At 39.9% G+C, this 26,421-nt stretch overlaps 1 protein-coding gene across 1 annotated transcript in view; it reads right to left on the reverse strand.

The window, feature by feature from the left end:
* LOC149451494 (protein unc-13 homolog B-like) overlaps positions 1-26,421 on the reverse strand; it is a 189,968-nt gene that overhangs the window by 95,526 nt on the left and 68,021 nt on the right. Inside the window, exon 6 of the mRNA XM_089690608.1 lies at positions 10,642-10,797. Within this exon, the coding sequence (XP_089546734.1) occupies positions 10,642-10,797 (156 nt within the window). The remainder of the gene's footprint in view (positions 1-10,641; positions 10,798-26,421) is intronic.

Consider the following 26,421-nt stretch of genomic DNA (forward strand, 5'->3'; position numbering starts at 1 on the left):
CCTTCATCTAAAAAAAAACAAAAAACTGTTTGCTACAACCACTTAAAGTGAGAGATGAAGTTTGGCTTCTGTTTGCCCCTCTCACCAGACTGACAATGCTGCTGTCCGGGGGTTGCTGCTTTATTCAGAGTGGGGGCACTCTAATACAGGGGTGTGCTACTTGCCAGATCACCAGGTGAAAATAGGGGGAAAAAAAAGCCTAAAAAGAAGAAAAAATAATGCAGTCACCACATCTAAGGATTGGTAAGCTGCAATATATACATATACCACTTTAAAAAGGAACACAGATTCGATGACATTCCAGACAAAGATACTGTGACGCGTTCTGAAAAATGAATTCCAGAAATGTTTCCGGCAGTGGCACAGTCATCTAGAAAAGTGCAATGCTTCACAAGGGACAACTTTAAAAAGGTGACAACAGCCGCTAGAGTATAGTTAAAGCGATTCTAAAGGTTCATTTTTTTTTTTTGTGCAAAATAACAAACATGTTATACTTACCTGCTGTGTGTAATGGTTTTGCACACAGCAGCCTGGATGCTCCTCTTCTCGGGCAGGCTCTCCTGGCCCCTCCCTCCTGTTCGGTGCCCCCACAGCAAGCAGCTTACTATGGGGGCACCCGCTGCTCTGTGTGTCCATTCACACATGGAGCTGTGGATTGCCCCGCCCCCTCTCCTCATTGGCTGACCGGCTGTGATTGACAGCAGTGGGAACCAACGGCTCTCACTTTCTATCTCAGCCAATGAGCAGGCAGAGACCCATGACAGCCGAGGCTGGATTGTGATGAGGCTCAAGAATTGAGGGGGCTGGGGGAGCTGCTGCACACAGAAGGTTTTTTACCTTCATGTGTAGAATACATAAAGGTTAAAAACCTTCAGCCCTTACAACCTTTGTTTTTACAGTCCATTCCAGGAATTAAATTGTCACACCTCACAAGTGCACACTCTGTGTACCTGTAATACATTTAGTCTTTTGTAACATATTTTACATTACCTGCCTGCAGAAGAAAGGGAATCTGTGAGAACGTTTTTACAGTACCAGTACTTTTTACAAGTTTACAACACATCATTTTGGCACAGACATCTGTTGGCGCTCTGACATCTGGGAGCCTCTCCCTAGATCACAATAGCTACACATGTCTGGCTTCTTTGCTGTTGATACCAATATCCATCTGTTAAGATGGCACTGGGCCCACTAACAAGCTACTATAGTCCCTGCCCAAGTGTATATGTGTCAAAGAGTGATGGCCTTAGGAAAACAGCGTGCAGGACATTGAACAATTACATTTTATTCAGATGAAACAGTATCCTAACCTGTCCAGGCAGGACACAAACATTTGAGGACAGAGTGAAAGTGAATCCCAGAAACAGCTGGTGATAGAAAACATATCTGCAGCAATGGAATGGAGCCCTCCAGAATAAATGCTGGAGAACTATTAAATGGCAAATTCTTCCCAGTAAGGAACGACAAGATAATATGTGAATGTAAAGTGGAACTAAACTCTGAGCACCACAAACTGAACAGGATTCTGTTCATTGCTAGTATTCACAACAAACTCGCCCATCCATGCTTTATTATTTTATGAAATCACTTGGCAAAACATCCTCTAGCATTTCTAGTTGTTGGAATCTTGAATAAGAGCAGATGATTCACATGGAATTTAGTTCCTGGAATCCATCTGTCCTTAGTTCAGGCATGTAGGCCAGAAGTGCGAGTGTGTGCTTAGCCTAGAAAACCCCTCCTCGATATGAAATAAAAACAAAATGCTCATAAAAGACTCCTGTAATGAATGACATAAGCAACTGATGTAAAAAAATAAAATAAAAAAATAAATAATTTTAAAACAAAGATAATTTACCTTCCTATGTATTTACTAATGCTAGCAGCATAAGGATTAAAAAATAGTTATTGTTGATTGACAGAGTTTAGTTCCGCTTTAAGTCTTTCCCTAGATCTGCTTTCAAACTAGCTGACAAGCTGCCATCCTAATCAGGTACAGAGAATAACATAGAAATTGTGATGCATTAAACATTATTATATACTGTGATCCTTGATCCAATGTAGTAGCAGACACACCAATCTGGTTTATTAGCAAATATGGATGTGTGAAACAAATATTCTATTTACCCAGCTAGCAGCCAGTTTAGCGGTCAATGGCATAAAAGAATTTTCTCTGCCGACTTAGCAATTAGTAAACTATTATTATCTAACCATTTGTGAAAGTACATCTTGCATCATAGTGAAATATTAGGAGGCTAAAATAAAGTAGGTCAAAAGACCACTCAACACCTAATCAAAAGGCATAACCGTGATTACAGTGCAAAAAACAAGCCTAAAGTGGTTGGTGGTTGTAAAATATATATATTTAGACGAGGTGGTATCAACAAGTTTCGAGAATAGTTTTGTAACACGCAAACAGATGGCAGCACAAGGCTGCACGCATGGTCACAGGAAGCACGGACCCTCATAAGTCAGTGTGCCAAAAGACATTGTTCTGTGTACATCGGGAGCTGTGCAACTGGTGCTATTCTGGCCACATGTGCTACCACATATGCTATTTCAACAGCACGTTAGAACAAAGAGCAAATGTGAAATTCTGCGTGAAACCCATACACCCAAGTTTTGTCACCGGTAATGATCCATGGTCATCCATGGCACACTGACTGAGTTCTTGGCAGACTTTTACGTGGTGTTCTTTTTGCTCCTGGGTCAGCAGCCTGGGGGCGAACTTGGCAGCAACACGGCGCATGTTCACATAACACATGAGGACTGTCTAGGCTGTTCCATATGATAAACCGCTAATGGCAGCAGTGTTGTGGATTGTACGACGATCATCATGCACAAGTTGCCAATTGGTTTCAACATTTTCGGGGGTTGAGCTTGTTAAAGGTCTTCCTGACCGCTCGTTGTCTTCCAGTAATGTTCTTCCGCTCTTGAAGCACGCGTGCCACTCAAAACACCTCAAAAGACTCATTGTCAAAAGTCTCTGTGGTAGATTTGCCCAGTTTCATGCAGAATTTCAGGTTTACTCTTCATTCAAACTTGCTGTCCATGATGAAATAGCAGACTTGGTAACATACGTGGTCAGAATAGCACCAGTTGCACAGCTCCCGATGTACACAGGACAATGTCTTTTGGCACACTTATGAAGGTCAGTGCTGCCTGTGACTGTGTGCAGCATTGTGCTGGTGTGTTTCAAAACTAGTCTTGAAACTTTTTGATACCACCGTCCGTGTGTGTGTCGATCCTTCTCTTCTGGGGACCCCTGCCAGCACTTCTGGCTCCTCCTCTTCTTATTCCTATCCTTTCACATATTAGATGTGATTATGATTAAGTCCCGGATGTGAAGAAACGCGTCAAGGGAAGTGACGGACGCACAGGAAAGGAACCGGAAGTGGCGTGTTGGCCATTTTGAAAGTTGGCGAAACCGCATGGCAAGTGGAGAGGAAGCTGCTCGGCAACCCTGAGTGGTTTTTGGGCATTGGAATATGCGATTTATCTTAAATGTAAGCAGATTTAATAAATTTATAATCTTCTAAAAACGGTATTATAATATATATATATATATTCATACATCTGTTACATGAGCACCCTGAAGGCTTGGGAATGTCCGTTTAAACCATGAGAATGGTCAGGAGGATATGGTGGATGACATCCTAAGAGGTATACTTTAGGAGTCGAGGAAAGGAGTGAAAGTATGCCGATTCCTACTATATGAATAAGGCATTTTACTTTTTTGTTCTGGTAAGAGTATATATGCTTTTTTCACTATAGAAGTATACACTGTTGTGGTCATGGGTTTTTTTCTGCTGTATTCACAGAGTGACGCACTATTATTCACATTGCACAGTGTAAACTTTTTTTGCACCATTTTGGATTTTTTGCACATTTTTGGGGGGAAGGTATGACATATCTTTTTGTGATTTATTTAAAGGTAATACACTATGTAGTGTTTTCTTTCTTTTGAGGTATTTTCTGTCCTTTATGAGCCAGTGGAGGGGCTCAGCACCAATGAATGTGACAAGCTGGATTTTGGACACTTATTTTGCTGAAGTGACTTTATTTATATATATTTTTTTTAGTGACTACACACGATTTATTTGAGAATAACTTTTTAATTTCATATTTTTGGTCATTGGACTGTTTGTTGTTTGGGATTTTAGTTTGGAGTTTAGCACCTGGGTTTATAGTGTGGAGTTTATAAACATGTTAGTCTTTTTGATTTAATAACACCATAGGGAGCTGCTTCTTATTGTGGCTGTACTGTGGGCTCGATCCCATGCCACACTGCCTGCATCCATAGAAACACACAGGGTGTCTCGGCACCGCCCCCTTGTCCCTCACCCACAGAATTTGACAGACCGCAAAGCCAGTGAGAGTGGGATGAGCCGCTAAAGATGGGCAAAGCGCTGGATCAAGTGAGGTAAGTATAAGGGGTGAGTGAGGGGCGATACTTATATCTAAATTTTTTTTTGCTTAACACAGGGAATGCATTAAAGCAAAAATGTTTAGACTTTAGAACCACTTTAAAGTGTACCTAAATCCAAGAACAAAAATGTAATATATTGCAGGTTACCTGTCTATAGATGTGGTGACTGCATTGGTTTTCTTTTTTTTCAGGCTTATTTCTGTGTTTTTAATTGGCGATCCCACCAGTAACACATGTCCTGTCTAAGGGTGACACTCACTCACTGTACAATATCTATAGAGAAGCAGGGATATCACCCTAGGACACAAAGTGTGTTAGGAGGAGAGAACATCTGACACTAAAGAAGCAGTTCTTGCGCTGGGAAGGTATATGCTGTCAGATGTGTGACAGCTTCCTGCACAGTACTGTATCCTCATCCATTGGTCAGCTGGAAGATTTCCCTGTCCGAAAGCTACATTTAAACAGGAATACAGGTGATGTAATTACAAGTGATGCCATTACCCAAATATGGCAATGTCCATATTTGTGAAATGACTAGTCACTGGATGGGTGGGGCCTGATGGGGAACTGAGAGATTAGTAACTCATCAGGTCTGCTTTGATGCTGACAGCGCATGACAGTGGCAGGATCCGAAAGCCGTTGTAGGACTAAATAACGGCTATGAATCTACCCACTGCTGCACACTGACAACCAGCATCAAAGCAGACCTGATGGGCAACTGGTCTCTCAGTTGTCCTTCTGACTCTGCCTACCCTAGTGCGGAACTCCTCCCCAGTGCCCCATTAGTGTGACAGGCGCAGTGGCTGGGAAGGGAAGGAAAACGGAGGAAGGAGTGTCCATTGTGGACACTGCTTCCTCAATACAGATATATACAGCTTCATGTACCTCTCTCTGATAGGTACATGAATTGGGCACAAGCACCAACACGTTCAGTTCTGCACAGCCTTTATGAACACCCTTTATTGGTTATGATTATTATTATACAGGATTTATATAGTGCCAACAGTTTGGGCAGCACTTTACAACATGAGGGCAAACAGTACAGTTACAATACAATTCAATACAGGAAGAATCAGAGGGACCTGCTTGTTAGAGCTTACAATCTAAAAAGGGGAGGATCAAGTAATACAAAATGTAACAACTGTGAGGGATGAGCTGATGGAGAAAATAAAAAGTACAGTTTTTAGGTGGAGGCAGGATAGGCTTCTCTGACGAGAGGTTTTCAAGGATTGCCTAACAGTGGACAGGGTAGGAGATAGTCGGACAGATTGGGGTAGGGAGTTCCAGAAGATGGGAAAGGCTTGGGAGACGTCTGGAGGCGAGCATGGGAGGAGGTGACAAGGGAACTAGAGAGCAGGAGGTCTTGGGAGGAACGAAGAGTACAATTTGGTTGGTATTCTGAAACTAGGTAAGTGATGTAGCTGGGAGCAGAGTTGTGGATGGCCTTATAGGTAATTGATAGTCTTTTTAATTTAATTCCCTGGGTGAGTGGCAGCCAATGGAGGGACTGGCAGACAGGGATAGACACTGAACTCTTGGTAAGGTGGATAGGTCTGCCAGCAGCAAGTTACTAAAGATGCAAACTTTCTGAATACTTTAGATCCAGTCTTCAAACATTATATAATACTCTACCTACTACAACTGCAAAAAAAAAAAAAAAAAAAAAAAAAGCATAAGCAAAACTGAAATGTATTGGTAAAACGGCAAAACACTATCACATAGAAGACACTAATTACATAAAATATGTTTTATGGCTATATGGCTAGTATGTTTTCAGAAAAGAAAACAAATGTGAATAGATTATTGCTGTATTGATTGCTTTCTTATTGATATGTTTCCTTACCTACCTAAATGACATTCTCGGGAATTATAAGCTTGATGTACCCTTCAATACGAGGTTAATTTAATGCATATAATTATTACAGCTATCAGTGGCACAGCACCTCAGGGGGATTATATGATGGAATAACAGGCTTCTGCTTCTTTGACTTCTGGCCGTATTTAGCTTTTGACCCTTAATGACTTCTAGGGATCATGAATAGGAAATCAATCACAATAGCATAAGTTAAAGATAGTATACTATTAACATTAATCATTGCCCAAGAACAGGAAAACATGGTAGATTCACATTTAATATTGATAGTAGCTCCAAGCAACAAGCATGGTTTCTAGCACTTTCATTTGCAGTACTAGTTAAAGTAATATTAAATCCAAAAGCAAACATATTGCAGCTTACCAATTCTTAGATGTGATGGCTGACAAAAAAAAAAAATTAAAAGTCAACAGCTACAAATAATGTAGTTGCTAACTTTTAATAAAAAGGACACTCACTTGTCCAGGGATCCAGCACCGTCCTCCCTATCCATTAGGTTCCCAGTGCCAGCATCCTAGCTGTGGGCAGACAGCTATGCTGCTTTTAGATTCACAACAGGCTGCCCACTGCACATGAGCAAGCTTCACTGCGCTTTGTAAATGGTCCCGCAGTCTTCTGGGACCTGTGACATGTCTCAGAAGACTGCGGGAGGGTGGGGGGGATGTTTTAGTTAGAGAACTTCTGCTCGGGAGCGATGGGAGCAGAAATGGGAGAGAGTATCTGTCAACACTAGGTACCCACTTCCCTCCTCCCCACCCAAAATGACACAACAAATATGGGAGAGGAGGCGGGGGGGGGGGGTTGGGGGAGAGACTTAGAGCGGAACTTCCCCTTTTCAGCGAAGTTCTGTTTCAATTTTCTTATTTAGGCTCTTTCTTCTATTTAATCTGGGATCTGTGCAGTAAGTCTGCTCTTTTTTTAAAAGAACAAGCTCTTTTGCAGATGTTTCGGTTACAGAGATGAGATCAATTCAACACTGGCAGAGGTGCTTACAATGATCAGTTTTATTTATGTAAAACTGTTTTTCCAAAAAGGGAGAAAAAATGGTTTGCTGTAACTGATGATAAAATTAGCTGTTTGGCTTCAATTTGTTTAGTATATGAAAATCTGTTAGTATCTCTAGCACTCCCCTCCCCTGACAATGCTGCTGTCCAAAAGTGCATACAGATACACCTACTTACCTTTGCCCACAGCACCTAGATGAGGGTGATCTCACAGTCCTTTTAAGGAGATCCTGGGAAAGTCAGTCAAGGACCCTAAAATGCACTGTGCTTGGCCATCTTCTAGTGAGATTTGGGATCCTCAGCTTTCCAGGATCTTACCAGAAGGCCCATAAAGTCACCCTTGTGAGACCAATGTAGGCAGAATCACGTGTGTATACTTTAATTAATAATAATGTTCTCCTAATGTGTGTTTTGTTTGTTTACAGTGCGCCATTGTCTAATGGTCTAACGAATAAGCAGGTATTGTTTTATTTGAAATTATAGAGTAGGCTAGTATTTTGCTCTCATTCAAACTACAAAGTAGGCCTGTACTATATGCAGTATAACAATACCTGTATTTCCCTATTTGATAGACATATCAATTTTTTGTGTAAAAAAAATTAAAAATGTAAAGGATTGTTTCAAACAGAGTGCTCTGGGATCTTGATGAGGTATCGTCTGGGTCAAACCACCTGCACCACACTTTATCATTATTTGGGGGGTATTTTTAAAGTGTATGTAAACCCTCTTATTTGACCCCATTAGAAAGATCACCAGTTGAAAATAGAAAGAAAAAACAAAAACAGAGAAAAGCGCCTGAAAAAAGAAAACTAATGCAACCACTGAAGCTGCAATATAATACATAGATATGCGCAGAAAAACAGATTTCACTTGCAGAGACACAAGTTTACATTCATTTACATGCATGTTCCAGTGAGTTGTGTACATGTTACAGATTCCTGCGCAGAACAAAATTCAGACGTGATGCTAGTGTTGCGGTGTGAACAGGGAACATAGAGAACAATTGTTTTCTTTGTGCCCTTGCAGAACTCGTGCAGAAAAACTCACATCTCTGCACACTGGTGTGAACGAGTCCTTAGGAATGATTGTTAAAACCGGTCGAGAATAAATTTGGGAAATACAAATGTAAAAATTATTTTGACAGGTGAAATTCTGAGGTTGTAATCACATCGTTAAGAAGAGATACACAGCTCTCACAAAAATTCAACAAATGCATAGGCCAACAAACATAGGAGGGAAAGCTGTGTCACCATGGGTAGCGGTATTCACAGGGCTGTGTGTTACTCTCATATACTAGAAGATAATTTTGTAATCAGGCAGTACTTGATTTATCTATTTATTTAGTTTAGGACAGGGGTGTCAAACTGGCGGCCCTTCAGCTGTTGCAAAACTACAAGTCCCATCATGCCTCTGCATTTGAGAGTCATGCTTGTAACGGTCAGCCTTGCAATGCCTCATAGGACTTGTAGTTTGGCAACAGCTGGAGGGCCGCCAGTTTGACACCTGTGGTTTAGGAGATTCAGAACCTTTTTAAAACGACAGCTGGTCATATTTATTCATATATTTTTTAATCATTATTTATACGGATAATTATTTTTCACAATTTTTGGCAAGTTAAAACACTTTGAAGCACTAAACAGATCCTAGCGTGAGTATAACACACTGGTTTAAAGTGGAAAAATGTATTCATTATGAAGACAGACCCCAAAACTGCAACTCCTCTCCCTTTATTTTTTCTGGCAGCTGAGACTTTGCAGTTGCCAATCTTCAAATGTGAACAAACAGCGTGACTTGTGAGATTCTAGAAACCTACTTAAACCAAAGTTTAGAGTCCCAGTTGTGATCTTGAAATCATTCTAAAGTACCAGCAGCTACAGTCCACAGTGGGCTTGTTTTAATGATGTAGCCAATTGCAAAGGTTATGTAAATACTTTAATGGCCATAGACTGGACACAGATGCAGCTTAAGAAAATAGGACATTGTTTTGGGGACTGTGTGGAGCACATTTTGGACAGAGAAAACAGCTGGTTTTCAAGAGATCTGGAAGAGGCAAGTAACTATCCCTAAATAGGGTTAGGCAATTCATTCATCTGTCATCCACATATAATAGTGTTGTGACATTTTTACCCTGTTGATCTAACAATTCACAGCTTCAGCTATGTAACTCTTAACAAATTAGCACTTATGCCAGACTTGATGGCCCACTGAGTGATTGAGCCCACATTGGTTGCTGAGGTATATTCTTGACACTCCTTATAACTAATAAAGCCATTCAGTGGTGAAATTTCTTCAACTTTATAGAACATGTCCAGTTAATTTTGACTAACTAGTGCTAGTTATATCATCAAGACTCTTGTGAATGAAAAGAAAAAGCACAAAGCAACTTGCTTGAAAAAAGTCTCCCCAATAAATCCCTCAAACATCAAATTACTAAATTTTTTTTAGCTTTGAATAATGGCCTTAAAGAAAAAGTATAGCCATAGGTACTTTGGCTGTACTTCTCCTATGGGTCATAGAAGTGCAATTCATTCTGCTAAAGCCCTCTGTCAGCTGAGGTCACAGAGACGGTCCATGCGCTGAAAGGTTCCCAGTCATATGGTTGGGATCCACCGAGAAGCCTACACTGGCACCTGGCTCAGCCTCTCAGTGATCCGCTGAGAGACTAAGCCAGCTGCTCTTGCCCTCTCCACAGCCCAGCGCTCCAGTAAGACTGACCCAGCTCTCTGCTCAGTGATAGAGAACTGAGCGATCAGCATTGTTTGACTGCTCAGTTCTCACTGCACAGCCAGATCAATGCTGCATCCACCTAGATCAGGGGTAGGCAACCTGCGGCTCTCTAGCTGTTGTGGAACTACATTTCCCATAAGACATTGCAAAGTTGACAGTTACAGCTATGGCTTGCAGAGGCATGATGAAACTTGTAGTCCTGCAACAGCTGGAGAGCCACAGATTGCCTACCCCTGACCTAGATGAATAGGATTTGTTTTTTTTATTACAAGTCCATACTTCTCTTAACTAAATCTTTTTAGTTATATGTTTTTGTCGTAAAAGAAAAATAAATTGCAGCTATGACGGTAAGTGATAAAGCACTCCCAAATTTAAAACCAATATAAATAGGAAATATTATTTTATCCATTCATTGTGCCAAAATACTTTATGGGCAGAAAGTGTGTGAGTGATATACTCTCACATTCAAGTCAAGAAGTTGTATTCAACAGATTTTCTCATTATGCTCAAATCAGAAAGCTAATCTGTTAGAAATCTATACATCAATAGCTAAGTGTGCTGCAATTACTTATTTCTTGCAAAGCAGTACTTACATTTTACAGTGAACATACCTTGATTCATTTCTGATGGTGCTGAGAATAAATTTTTGTGATGAAGGGCAAGTCTCTAAACTGTCTGAAGAGGCATAATGTTCAGTTTCGTGATTTGTGTCCTGATCTTCAATTGTAGCATCTGTTATAATATCCACAAAAATAAAACACAAGTTACTTGGTGGAATAGTCATTAGCATTGCGCTAGATAAGGATAAAATAGCATTTTCCTGAAAGTATCTTAACATGGAAAGAAGCTTTAATGAGTTTAAACAATCCCAGCTGTTTTATGGCTCTGGTTCACAGCCACTGGAGGCTCAACACATCTCCCATTAGGCAACATACTCTGCAGCCATTCTCTAACAAGGAACATGGAAAAACCAAAACAAGTATTTAGCAGTTACCATTAATGTAGACAAGCTGGCACTCCTTCTGGCTAATTATGAAACAATTTTAAAACTGGTAACAAATATTTCACTTTTTTTTTTTTAGAAGTGCTTCTTAGTTACAAATGCCCAAAAGAAATGCTAAGCATGCTAAAAGCACATCAATTATCATTTGTTTTGCAGTCAGCGATTCAAAATGATACAGTATATATCAAATATATATGTATATTAGTACTTACAAGCAACCAACAGGTTAGTGCATCCAACAATATTTAATTTTTTTGAGAGACGATGGAGCGTTAAATTATATATTTTTTTATTTGACAGTTCTGTCCACTAGTACTTTGTCCCATGTTTCTAAGAGCTTTCTAAATACAGAACTGCCCCCTTTGTACTGGTCTTAGTGATTTTGCAGGCTTGATAACTCATGCACCTCACAGTCAGTGAGGTCAGGCTAGATAGGTGTCTGTGTGGTAATCATACTTGGGAGTGTGGGGATGCATAGGCCTATCTGTGCTGTCAACAGACAGGGCCAAATTGTTTTCACATATACTTTGCATAAGAAGAAACTTCCAGCTTTTGAATTTCTGAAAATGCAAAAAGTGGATACTCTGCTCCAAAAACCAATATTGGAGTGGTGGGAAGAAAACAAAACTGGGTATCATCAGGGGTGTCCCTAGGCAGGTGCAGGGGGGTGCACGCAGCACTGGGTGACACTTTTTCCACGGGGTGACACCGGACCCGCTCCACAAGGGGCTGACCATTTGGGCACTGCCGAGGGCCCGGAGTCACTACAGGGCCCCATGAGGGGCTCAGTCCATCCCTGTATGTGCCACTTCTGAAATAAGCAAGCATTGAGGGGATGGACAGTGAGGCAGGCACTTCGGACACCTCTCCTCCTTGGAGTTTCAGCAGAGGGGCAGGTCCACATCCCTGCCACGGGTGCTGAAGGGGCAGGCAGAGTATGCAGCAGGTCAGTGTGTAATACCCCGACCCGAGAGAGAGAGAGAGAGAGAGAGAGAGACTGACTTGCTTTAAAACTTACCTTTTTGTGGAGCTGGTGGAGAGATTAGTTAAGTTGCAAGCTGAGGATCCCGGCAGGATGGGTCGGATCTGCGGATTGGGGAGGATAATGGATCAGACTCCAATCCATTATGCTCAATCTGCAGATCCGATCCATCCTGCGGGGATCGTCGGAGGGGGTGTCACCCAGTGTTACCACACTGGGTGACACAAACCCTAGGGACGCCACTGGGTATCAATCCAGAGGAAGAATTTTAATTCCCAGCAGATGTCCTTCCTTGCTCTTTTACCCCCAAGGACAAAGACAACTCCTCAGAAAGAGAGAGAAAAGGATTTAAAAAAGGGAAAGAATCAGTTTTGTTAGCCAAGATCAGTTTGCCATCTAATACCAAGGGAAGGATCATCTAAGTTGAGAGAAGAACCATCACAGTTGACTTAAAAAGTTGATATATTAAAAAAGGGACCAGGTGAGGGCACATCTGGTGAATGTGGCACATTTGGTTGTGTATAACAAAAGCATGGTGGAGAGCACAACTTAAATGGTGAATAAGTACAGGTGGAAGAAAATCAAGTCACTGAATAAAGACTTTGTATGGGTTGTTGTGATTGAAGAATACTGGATCTGGTCAGTGTTATACAGTAAGTGTGAATAGCACTGCATTGATATTGGAATAAAATAGTGTTGCCAACCTCCCGCTGCATTTTTTTACTGACAAAACATGGAAAACTTACTGAGGGAGCACATTTTTCACTGACCACCTGAAAAAAACCTAAGACAATCGATATTTAAACAGTATAAACACATTATTGAAACACTGCCAATACCCATAACAAGTAATTTGCCTGGTTTAAACTTAAAAAGTCAACACAGCATGACAAATTAGCTGCCCTTGATATTTAAAGACAGTTGTAAAAATCACTATTATTCACAAACTGACTGTAAATTTACTGATGGCTGGGAACCCTGCTCACAGTACCACTGCAGATTTCGCATAGAAATCCATTAGGTGGTTTAAAGAGGATCTATCATTATAATTTTTATTTTACAGTTCTCTCCCCTACAGGACAAAGTACATGTTTTATGTGCTTGCCAACCCTAGTTATGAGTGCCAACCTGCCCCCCCGTCCCTCCTGCTACAGATGATCTGACAACAGCTTTTAAAGGAGATGGCTGACTTCTAGCTGCAGCTTGCCTTGAATGTGAATACTTTCCCAAGACAAGCAATGGCAAGAGGAATGCAAAGGCTGATAAAAAGGGATACATAAATATAGTGCATACTTTAGATAGATACATATTGAAGTCTAGTAAATCATCTCTTAGGCATGTACTGAGTTTTTTTTTTTTTTCTTTGTTTAAGTAATGATCAATAAATTATTGTTGATTTATTATTAATTTGTATGTTGGTGATGTGCCTTATGTAAAGTCCGATGGGCAAATAAATAAAACTGTAGATGTGAATCAACCCATCTCCTTTTGTTGCAAGAGGGGAGGGAACAGTCCAGTACTCAAAGTGTTAAAAGCACATAAAAACATAGAATAATGTGAACAGAACTGTAAAATAAAATTTATAATTATAGACCCTCTTTAAACCACCTGGTGTTTTTTTCCTCAGAGGCTGCAGTGTTACTTTTAGGTGCATGCATCAAGCCTGCAAGATCCCAAAACCAGTACAAGGGAGCCTTAATCTCCTTGTTGGATCAGCAAAGTGGGAACACCCCAAAGTAGCCAAGAACAGGTAACCACCTAACACAACACTTTTTAAAAGTCGGTGTTAGCATTGTAAGTGAAAAATTCCATATTTTAGTAAGGCATGATAAGGTTTTCTCTGATGAATCAATCAACAAAAACACATCTTTATCGTGTAATATGTATAATATGTATTTGTAATGTACAGTGCTGAGCGAACTGTTGGAGATATATAAATACTGTATAATACTAATAATAATAATATACACTATGGCAGATGGATTACTAGAGTCAGAGATATAGTACCAATGCTAGAAACTGTATAAAAAAAGTTTATTCATACCAGAGCTAGCTACAACCAATATTACATTACAAGAGTAAGAACTATGTGATCAGAGCCAGTGAGCACTTAGAGGCTATGCCATTTAGTATGGTGGAAGTAAATTTGCTTAGAGACTGTGTTGACAGGCTTTGGGTTAGTATCAATGAAATCAGATTGACTCTAGTTTGAGACAGATCATTGGAATTCATTGTCAAATGCATGCGACCTGCAGTTGAATCTCTTCTGCCCTACGTTTGACTTGCTTCATGTAGGTTTTGCACTCCCATAGCCTTGTAAGAGAATGAAAAACCTACCTGACATGAACAAAACACCCATCAACAAAGATCCTTAGCCAGTAGGCTGAAACAAAATCTTAAGGCTCAACTCCAAGTACAAAAACTTTAAATTCAAATATATTCCTCAACATCCACAAATTATAAATCCACTTGGTGTGCACCAAACACCTGACAACCCAGAGAATATATTGAAAAAGTAGCAGTGACATCATCATTGTGCTGAACATACTATGTGGAGATGTGTCTGTACCTCACTACCTCAACCCACCATGACAAATGGAGTAACTCATATACCTTAGTGTACTATTACACTTATTACATGCCTCCTGTGATTATGCCATACAATTGTTTGCTTGATTGTGTAGGTTTGTCCTAGGTCCACTCTTTTCCCTTTCTGTGCCTTAGTCTTTAAGACTTTCTCACCTTTTATTGCTCCTTCCTTATCCTTGCTTTTTTATGGTAAATATACAAGAGACGTTCAAGTCAAACTGAGAATTTAAAGGTATAAAAATGTATGATAGCGTGGTGGTACTAAATGCAGTAGCAAGTGGCAAGTGTGTCCTATTAATGATAGGCGATGCATATGCCATGGGCCAGCCCAGAGACTGTTAATCAAGATTGCAAACAACAGAGTTAGTGCGTGCATGGAACAGCATGTAGTGATACAGTTTCTTGTTAACGAAGGCGTAAAACCCCCAATTATGTACAGAAGAGTTCAAGCACAGTAGGGTGATAAGACACTCAGCCACAGTAAGACATTTGAATGGTGTAAATGTTTCAAAGATGGCCATATGGTCCATCACCGACGGTCCAAACAGTGCTGGTTCCCAGCCCACAGCAGTCATTCCTGTGAACCTAGTGTGTGGTATTCCAATTCAGTGTGTGGAATGCCTGATGTTGGGTAATCAACACATTACCTGTGGTGAAATCGCACAAGAGACTAATCTTTTTGTGGTCAGCATTTCAACACTGATGACGAAGTGAAGCAGGATGACCTAGCATGGTTCAGGCGTACGGATACATCTTTCTGTGCTGAAGTCGAAAAATGAATAAAATACATTTTGTTCTTTAATTATGTAAACTCAAAAGTCCCAGTTTGACTGTATTTATATATATATTTTAAATGAGGTGGCGCTTTAAGTATGTGACTTTGATTAATGTCCAGAAGCTACTACTGGCAAGCTGGCTGATTTGTACTAATGGTGTGATTAATTTTTTGCACTCACAGACCTTGTAGTGTAAAGTTCCTACCCACTCCATAACAAGTATCAAAAAGTATAACGTAATAAGACTCATGATCATTATGTGAACAATATTGTTATTTATTTTTAACAAAGTCATATGCATATGTATCTCATATAGCTTAAGGCAGCATTGATCTACAAAATAAATAAATTCTTTCAAGAAAGAAAGTTAATTTAGGACCTTTTGGGGAGGATTTTATATCAATATTACATTGTTTCGGCTCGATATATTGATTGCGAATACAAAAGAGCTTATTATTTGGAAGGTATATTTTTCAAACAGACGGACTGATTTACGGCTCACGTACCTCCGAGGTACACAACACTAATCACCAGTAAGACCTCTTTGGTGGCTTTGAACAATAACATCTATAAAGTTATTTGCTTTTCCATGTACTGAGAGTGGCACATAAATTCAGCACAAATGGAAAATACTGCATTTACATACTAACAAGATTCAAAAGGAGTAATGATGATTACTACATAAGCATTTTGGTAACATAACTAGAATAAACATGACAATACTATACAGAATACAAGAATGTTCTCTGTGCAGTTTATGCCAAGTATGTGTAAATTTGCGTAATTAACATAGTCACATCAACATTGATGGTTAGGTTTTTTTAATTTAAATGATAATGCAGCTGATATTTGTAAACCATTTTTCAGAGAGAATTAAATATTAACTGACAGCACATTATCAAACATTACAGCACAATACAAAGGTTGTTCTTCAAATCAGTATGTAAACCCTTAATCTATTGTTCAGCATGTTTGGCATCATGCCTACACTGTATACAGTTTTCGTAGCCTCCCTAGTGGTCTGATTATGTCAGTATTTCTGTGCTCAAAGCGGTACAATTTCTTGCATGGAAATATGTATTTTTTTTATTGTAGGCCTGTAATTTTTAGGAATAACTCACTGAAATCTGTCCGAACAAGAGTCTAGTAAACATCCCGGGTATGTTACAATTTGAAACACAAAATCATAAATTATAATTTAATAAATAATCATAAAAAATAATAAAAGAATACATTTGTAATCAAACCAAAAACACTGAAATTTTAAATATAGCATCAAGTTTGCACATCACTGAGCAAAGTCGCAAAATCGTTTTCAGTGTGTGATGATGAATTTCCCCACGAATCATTATCACTCAATTCTGCAAGTGGTTCTAATTTACTATCGCTGTTCTCTAGCTGGTCTAAAACCGCTTTTGACCTAAAAGGGATGCTTTTTGGACGCCATGAACAATTCTCAGTTTCAAGGTAGAAAGAACAGTAAAAATGCCGGCAGGGCACAGGACAAAGCACTAGGGACAAAACGTATGTGAAATGGTTTGATACAGTAAAGTTTTATGTGATATTAGTGTATTTAGAGAATGTCACTTTTTCACATTTTTAAATTTCCCGCCAGTTCCGTCCCCTGTACGTCCCGACGTCGCAGGGAACGGAACCCGGAAGACGGATGCTGGCATCGGCCGAAGGACATTGCCAGGGACACTGCAGGAGGGACATCACGGGAGCGCAGGACAAGGTAAGCGAAGAAGAGATCCCGGAGCAGCGCTGCAGGGTATTCCCGAGTGTAGCTCGGGGTTGCCGCTTGTGGTGCTGAAACTTTATACCAAGCTACACTCGGGAATACCTCCAGGGAGGTTAAGCAAATAATTTATGTGAATTTGTTGCAAAGCTTCTTTACTTTGAGATCTCACTAGTAGAATACTTCCTGTTGCATGCGGACACTACTAAGCCCCTGCCTCACTACAGCATTATCACCCTTCAGTTGGCCACAGGTCTGCCTATCTGATAAACCTGATAAGCAGCCCAACAGCCTACTGAATGGGGACACATGGCAGAATGACAACGCTGCTGTTGCGAATAGCAAATCAGTGGTTTAGTATTGTTTGCTAGCCACAGGAAGTACTGTTACTGACATAATCTCCAAGTAAGGGACTTTGCAACAGATTCAAACAATATTTGATTAGAAACTGTATATAATGAGACATGTAGGTGGGACCTAGGCCTGGGGTACCCAAACTGGGATAAACAGCACACACAGTTCTTGATGGTGTAATTTATCTTATATATTAGATAAAGATTAGCATTAAAAAACTTCTACAGTTTCTGTATTAGGCAAACCAATGGTTGGTAATTGTACAGTTTTATCAGGCTTTGGCCTGTATTACTGGGGGACAGCATCTGCTAGAGGGGTGGTAGTTTGTGGTATTCTGGGCAGCACTCTGCTGCTCCTAAAAAGAGCCTGTTTCCTTGGTTCTTATAGCAGAATGTTTCCTAAACACAGGCATTGTGTCTAAGCTGACCCTACTCACCAGGAACCTCTCTGTCAGGGAGATATTCAGAACAAAACCTGATTATGTGCTGAGGAGAAGACAGCAGAACAAAAATGTGCATGTGCAGAGGAAAAGACCTGGTATAGTTGCCAATAGCATATTGTATATGGGTGAGCTCATTTGCACAAAAAGGCACGGATAACATTCATGCACAACTGCTGCCAGAACTGGCACTAGACCCCCTCTATAAGGATAGCGGCTGCACTTAAGTTTGCTGGATGCTCTTCAGCTACAAGAACCAGTACTCCTTGCTCCTGCGTATCCTGTATTCCTTGGACCTCCTGTTACAGACCTGGCTTGTCTCTGGACCTTCCGATTGTCTGACTCCTGGTTTTGACCCCGGCTTTCTCTAAAGGACTCTGCCTCTCCTACTTTACCGTGTATGACTCTGGCTTGTTACCTGACTATTCTTCTGCCTACTCCACTTGATTTTTGTGTATGACTGTCTACTGTTCCTGACCACGCTCAGCCCTTTCCCTGGCTTTACTCTCCATGTATGACCTCGGCTTCTATCCAAACTACACTTCTTCAGCCTGGCCCTGCCAGTCTGACCACGTTTCTATCTTGGATGCCATCTTGCTTGTCACCACGGCCTGGGTCCTGCAATCAGTCCTGACAGACCAGCTACCAGCTATCCGGTGGACTCCGCTGCAAGCATCCTCCAGCAGAGCTACTCAAAAAGGACCCATGCTTCTTTGGGCCTTGCACTCCTTGTCCTCACCTCCAGGGGTACTCAGCCGCCAGGGAGGCCCTCTCGTCAAGTTGGTCTCAGACCAGGTACATGACACCCTCCCTGTGCTATTCAGTCTCCCTAACAGGCAGGGTCTTTGTCCCTGAACTACCCCTTGCTCCAGGCATGTTGAAGGACACGGGTACCCTATTTTATAAGGTCCCACGCCAAGATGGCTGCCAGGAGTCACCAGACATTGGAAAATACAATCAGACGACTGCTACCTCTGAGTCACAAATGGCGTTTGGCAGGGGAAAAGTCAGTCTGTAGACTCCATTATATCTGTACAATGGCACAGTGCCACCTACTCAATGGAGGAAAATCTGCACCAACTTCAGGCATAATATCAAACATACTAAAAAATAGATTTATGGTAAATTGTACACGTACACAATCTTTATGATTGTGATGAAAACGATTTGATATTTACAAGTATATTTCTAAATAATGCTATTACCATGGAGATCCACTCAAAATATTCTTTTTTGTTTTGGATAGAGAATTAGGCCTTCTATCATATTTTATTGCGGTCTGTGTTGTGAGAGGTTTCCCCTCTTTTTGTGTCCCAGTGACAGGTGGCTGCCAAACCACTAAATGAAAAACAAAAAAAAATGTCCAGCTACACGAAAATAAATAAAAAAAAAAAAAAAAGAAAGTTATTAAAAACTAGAAATAAATGTGTTCTAGAGTCTTACATTACCATCATAAAAAGGTAATGAAAGGGATCAATTGTCATCACAGCAGAAAACACTACTGTAGGATACAATGGTGGCCTAAGTCATCCTTTTTCAAACAGGGTGCCTTGAGGTTTCTTCAGGGGTGTCTTAGCAAGGTATCTAAAAATTGCCCAGAGAGAAAAAAAACAAAACATTGGAATACTAGTCAGTACCGATGTGCAAAAAAAGTGTATTTGCTTTGAAAGAATAAATCACCTCTAATGTTGGGCGTCCTACATTTGTGGATGTTCCTACATTATATAAAACTATTAGAATAGTTTTTTACATTTAGAATTTACATTTAGAATGGGGTGCCTCATGACTGTTCATAATTTTAACCATTAGCCGCCCGGCCAATGGCCGTTTGGCGGCTTGAAATGCGCTCCTAAATTCCGGGTGCACGCCATTTGGCGTGCTCCCGCACATGCGCAGTTTGCGGCACAGCAGAGCGGTGCAGCAGCGGGATCTGTCACGGGCCGTGCACCTCGGACACGGCCGATGACAGATCCGAGTACCGGCTCCCGTAGCTGGTACCATGTGACCTGCTGTGACCAATCACAGCAGGTCACATGATAGCTGTATACAATGGATGGCTTCATTCACGATGCCATCCATTGTATACTAGTGCCTAGCTGTGAATGACCAAATCACAGCTAAGCACAAAAAAAAAAAAGAAAAAAAAAAAGCTGAATGAATCGATTTCATTCAGCTAAATGCTTGCTTATAGCAAAGTAATTCTTTGCTATAAGCAAACTGTGTATAAAATAAAAATAAAAAATACTGATCACTCCCCCAAAGTAGTACAATGTTACTATGGTAACATTGTACTACTTTGGTCATAGTAAAATATGAAAAAAAAATCTTTAAAAAAATGTAATAAAAAATTAAATATAAAAAAAAAAAAAAAAAAAATATATATATATATTTTTTTTTTCCATACTGTCACCAGTCAGTGTCCCTGTTCACCGCCATGCCAGTTATATGAAGACGCTGTACTGCACTGGTGACAGTATGTTAAAAAAAAAAATAGTGAAAATAATTTTTTTAATTTTTTAATTTTCCGAAAAATTATGACAAAAAAATACAACTTCAAAAAACTCGCCATTCCTCTTATGAAGTACGTCGGACTGTCTACTCTGCAAAAAGGGGTCATTTGGGGGATATCTGTACTGTTCTGACATTCTTGGACCTCAAGAAATTAGATTGGCTGTCAGTACTTCAGGATTGATCAATATTCAGATCTATACCATAGTTTGTGAACTCTATAACTTTCCTACAAACTAAAAAATACATCCTAATTTGGGTTATTTTCACCAAAGACATGTAGCAGAATACATCTCGGCCTAAATTTATGAAGAACAATTATTTATTTGTAAACTTTTATAACAGAAACAAAGAAAAATGTGTTTTTTTTTCAAAATTTTTGGTCTTTTTTTGTTAATTTAGCAAAAAATAAAAACCCCAGCGGTGATTAAATACCACCAAAAGAAAGCTCTAGTTGTGTGAAGAAAATGATAACATTTTAGTTTGGGTACAGTGTTGTATGACCGCGCAATTGTCATTCAAAGTGTGAGAGCGCTGAAACCTGAAAAATGGCCTGGGCAGGAAGGTGTAAAATCACACGGTATTGAAACGGTTAAAGGGTGCCTTGACTAAAAAAAAGGTTGTGAAACACTGGCCTAGGTATATGCTCACATGATTTCTGAGACCAAATCGTCAACGATCACAAAGAATCAGCTAATCTGGACTTTCAGGATCATCATGAGGTCATGTGATGATGGCTTCCCTATAAAAATGAATGTTGGCCATGTCGGGCTTCAGTACTTTTAAATCCATATACTGGAACAAGTATGCAGCAAATTGTCAGGAAAAAGATGGAATTCCTTATCTGTATACTCTATACTTAATATCACTGATTCAAAAACTGTCCAAGCTCAACATTATTACAAGAGGTAGGTCCCAATGCTCTGGACTCACAGGAAGTTGATTCTTTTTGGAAGACAACCAGAGCTGAACCGTACAGCAGGTAAGGCTGTGGCGAACAGTGCAGTAGAAGAGGAAAGTATTACAGCCAGAGTAAAAGGGAACCTTGAAAAAAAGAGAAAGTAGAATTGGGCTTTATGGCCAATGCATTACTATGACAGGCAGGCACCATTTTCTAAAAGGAAAGTTGCAATGGCAAACTACATATTTGCTTCAATTGCAGACAAAACGGATTTCCAAAAGAACCCATAAATGTCAGGAAGTCACCAGCTTGACCCAGAATTGCAAGATATGTTTAAAAGAAGCAAATCAGCAAAGTGACCGAATCTGGGTTTGTCATGTTCTGAGCATAGTATCTTAAAATATAAGGAAACTTTCAAAAAATATTTTACTTTGTGCAAATCTAACCTATCCTCCCCATTCTCAGCTGGATGCTTACCAAGATTGTTAAATCTAAATTATGATTCGGCACTTATATTGATGGCAAGCTTGCAAAATATTTGGTTTTTATGATTAGTCATAATTAATATTAATATGTGTAAGTGGTCTTTGACAAATGGTAGTATTTACTATTCTTCAATTATAGCTGAGACCAAAAGATATACAAGTTAAGCTGAAATAGTATATACCAGTTGAAGGTTGAGTAGACTATATTTAGGCATAGAAGTATTTGGTAGTTATGTCAAGGTTATTAGAAGTGACTTACTATTACATTACGTATTTTCTGTGTATATTTAGTATACGTTTCTTACATTAATACATATATAGTTTAGTGATTATACATTGATATGTTCTTAAGCTATACTATCTTTTAAATATATAGCTAAGGGTTACATCATTGGTATATCAGCATACATATGTTCCTGTCCATCAAACATCATATGTATAGCATCTTTTCCTTTTATGAAATGGCTTTTCTAAGCAGTAATACTTTCCATAGAAGGTATTAAGATCACTAACTATGACGTACATTTGCCTCTTAAAAGTGCATGAGACACAGAGACACACACACTCTCTCTCATACACACAAGCTACATGACTCTTGCATACACACGTCTGAAAAGCTGCAACAGGTGCATACTGAGATCACTTCCAGCTACAATTTAGTCACATCCAGCTTCTCCTCCTTCACAAAGTCTTTGGGAAGGACAGCATGGAGCATGGAGCACATGGCAAGGACAGAACAGCCATGACAGATAATGGTGACTTTTCTTTAAACGTTTGCTTGTCATTTTTACAGTAGTTGTATCTACATGGAACTGTTCATAATACGCTTTACATTGTTATTTGACATCATTGTGTGATAGAATAAAATCACACTTCATTTTTTATTTCAATGGCTCTTTCATTCATAATCGCCTCAAGACACTAGAAGAAGTATTATATGTGTCTAAAAATCCAACAAAGATAATGCATTGGTCCCCTAGTGCTCCACTGCAATGTTGACATACTGTACAACCAGCCATCTCCTTAATAACACTGGACACACATTAACAGTAGCACCACATTCACATTTATTTGGCAGGGAGATAGATTTAGATTTGCACAGTAGAGGATTAATGAAACTGAAAAAAAATACATACAGATTAAAGTAGTTGTAGAGGCAAGAAAATTTTTTACAATAAAAGGGAGTTGGAGGTGGGGCCGAGCCCTTCTCTGTGTGTTTATTATGGACATCCACAGCAGGGCTCGGGAGCAAGTACGCGGCTTGCTGTGGGGCCACTCAGCTTGGGGGTGGAGTCAGGATTGCTGGTGGGGGACCCAAGAACAGGAGGATCAGGGCTGCCCTATGTAAAACCACTGCAGAGAGCAGGTAAGTATGAAATATTATTTTAATAAAATAAAAAACAAACCCTTATAATCACTTTATGTATTACTATAACTATAGTCAAAACTATTTTTCTTGTTTTGGATAGAGTACAGTAGAGTTTCAAATTTCTGTCAGGTTTATATAGTTATCTGTATCACACATTTCTATTGCTTTCAGTTCCAAAAACAGCTGCCACCAAGACAGAAAGTAAAAGAAATTTCACATTTAACAGGAAGTGAAGGGCAATCTCCTGTTTCAGAGATGGGATTTCCCCTTTCTTTGGGCATGTTTCCACGGATTTGTTATGTCTTCAAAAGAGAAAGTAAAGTGAAATTTCCTCCAACAAGACCACAAAAAGTCATTGCCCAACAAAGGATCTAACCCCTTCCACTTTTTGATACAAAAACAAACATTACTGTAGGTTCATTTTAATCTTCATAATGCATTTCATATTATTTTACTGCATGTTGTGAATGTGCTTTTAATGACAGCTAATAACCATATTGTGAATGTAATGTAATTGCAGAAATATTTTTCTTCGCTAAACTATGCCTTAACACATTCTATGCCGATTCCCATGTAATTCCTATAACAGAATAATGAAAATTGGTACATTAGCTACTCAAGATAGTTTTGTTCATTCAATTAACACCAATAGATTGATGATTTTTAAATATAACAGGATGCTGACACCTGGAAGAATTCAGAGCATAAATTATGGAAAAAAAACAAAAAAAAACAAACGTGCGTAATCCTGGAGGACTAAAGCAGTCTAGATGATGCAGGTGTACTACATAGGTCATTAAATATGTGTCATACATCTTAAAAAAGTGTTGTTAGAGGCCATAGTATGGATGAAGAAAGACCATAAGATAGAAGTCCATGTTATTTATTAATTGAAAACTATTGTTGACCAACAGTCATCAACTGAAGCACTGAAAAGTAGTTTAAGGGTAAGCAGAGAAGAGTAACTTGATTCTGAGCTCAAGGTTTGGTCCGAGCATAAGTTAGGATCATAGTTTAGCTGTTTGGCATTCAACTGAATGACGGACTTCCAACCCATTTGGTTGAAGCCGAGCACCATATATAGTATATATTGTAGGAATGACAAAACTTTCCAAACAAAGGGGCAGTTTACTGTCCTTCAGACTTTGTGGCAGTCTGACTGTGGTCTGTGTGCATTGGTATTAGTGGGAGGAATAGTGCCCCATCATTGGCGCCTGTGGGAGGAATAGTGCCCCATCTCTGGTGTCAGTGAGAGCAATAGTGTTGTTGGTTTCAGTGAGGGAGGGGGGGATAGTGCTCTTTATTTAGTGGCTGGAGTAGTGCCTCAAGTGCCACATAAAGGCAAGCAAAGAGCCGCATCCTCCCCCCGGGCCATAGTTTGGAGTCCATTGCTATATATCATTGGCTGCTATAAAAGTAGGGGGTGCTGGCACACCCTGCATCCTCAGCAACCAGTGACAAGACTCGCCCACAATAATTTACTGGCCGGAAACTCTTGAATATGTAAACAAAGGGGAGGGAATAGCATGACATTGCTAACCAAATATGGCCACATGACCATATTTGGGCAATGTAGCATTAGTCAATGATATCACTGGGAGACCCCACCGCATTTAGTGTTGGGGCTTCAGAGATGTAATTTGGTGCCAGTCATTGACAGGATAGGATGTGTCTGTTGGTAGGCGGGATTTTTTATTACATTGGGCATTGTTCATTGTGATAGATGTAATCTGTATCGCTGGATAACGGGATTAATGATGGATGTACATTGTGGGACTTTTCTTGGGTTTTTATATTAAAAGATTTGTCATTTTATGGTGTCATTATTTACTGTTTACATTTTTTCTGTAAATCAGTAGGGGTACCTTGTACCCTTTACTTATTTATAGGAGGGAGGAGTATCTGGGTTCCCCCTTATTGTTAACGGAAGCCTTAAGATTCCAATAACCTCCCATCTGCAGACCTCCACAACCAGATGCCCTTGTCCTCACCTTGTTAACATGGGGATAAGCTGTCTTTTCAGGGGGTTCCCCCCTACACTGTACCTACCATTTTGAGGGCATGAGGCTTGGTATGGCACATGCTTCCACCTCCTTGCTAGCCTGACAGGCTGTATGCTTGGATAAGGGTCTAGTATATTTTGGAATAGGCTTCCTCCTTGACATCCATACCAGACTCATTATGGATAAAGGTCTGGAATATATATTTTTAGGGGGACCCAAAACTTTTTTGTGGGGGTCCCCTATTGAATTCTGTATTAGACTCTAATCTAGGATAAGGGTCTAGTATAGAAGTAGGGAATCCCTGGCCTTTTGTTTAGAAGGTTGTATAGAATATTGTAGACGTCATGCAGATGCTCTTCTTTACAGACAGGTTAAGGGCACCCCCAGGCAGGGTTTTTGAAGGAATTTTGCATTTTTCATCTTGATCTTATATTTTTTTACATTTTGTTTGCTTTGGTAAATGTCCCCTAAGGTAGTGCCCAGCCTCCCATGCAATTTGTTTGACAATCCCCATACTATTAGCCTAGAAAACGGACACTATTTTTTAACATTTGGCTCCCTGTGACTTTAAACATTAGTCATGTTCTGTAAACCTGCCTCTAACTGAACCCAGGTACATTTGACTCATTCCCACTTGATTATGACTTGTCCAGTCTTCAGCAAATTTATGATTGCAATTCCTAAGTGCTAAATTTATAGTTTACACTGCCCAGCTACCCTGAGTTGGGACAGTGACTAGATTCCCAGTACCATTTTTCTATCCCGCTTAACACTCAGAACCTTTTCAAGTGGATGTCAAACTGCACTGTGTGTAGCACAGCATACCCGAGAGTTTGGTGCCGGTTAGCTGCGCTTTCCCATACTGTTCTATTATATCCCACGGTTTTGGTGCGCTTTCTGAAAGGTGTTGGTGCACTTTTGTGTCTTGTTATTAAATGTCTTGAAGTTTCCTTTGGATGCACTCACATCCAATCCCAGATCTATGGTTAACCACTTCTCACCCAGCCTATTGTAAAATATCTGTCGCAAATGGTTTCCACTGGACACAGTCGATGACAGATCACTACACTGGACCACTGCTGATACCATGTGATTGCTGTGCCCAATTCATTGTGTACAATTGTGTTCCTAGCTGTGATTGGTCACAGTGATCACATGGTACAGACATGGACAATAACAGCCCATCTGTAGCATGTGAAAAGCTGTGGCCAATCACCGCTAATCACAATACACACTGAATGAAT

This window comes from Staurois parvus, unplaced genomic scaffold (genome assembly GCF_062004578.1).
Source record: "Staurois parvus isolate SC_StPar_1 unplaced genomic scaffold, SC_StPar_1.0 ptg000536l, whole genome shotgun sequence".
In the NCBI taxonomy this organism is placed as follows: domain Eukaryota; kingdom Metazoa; phylum Chordata; class Amphibia; order Anura; family Ranidae; genus Staurois; species Staurois parvus.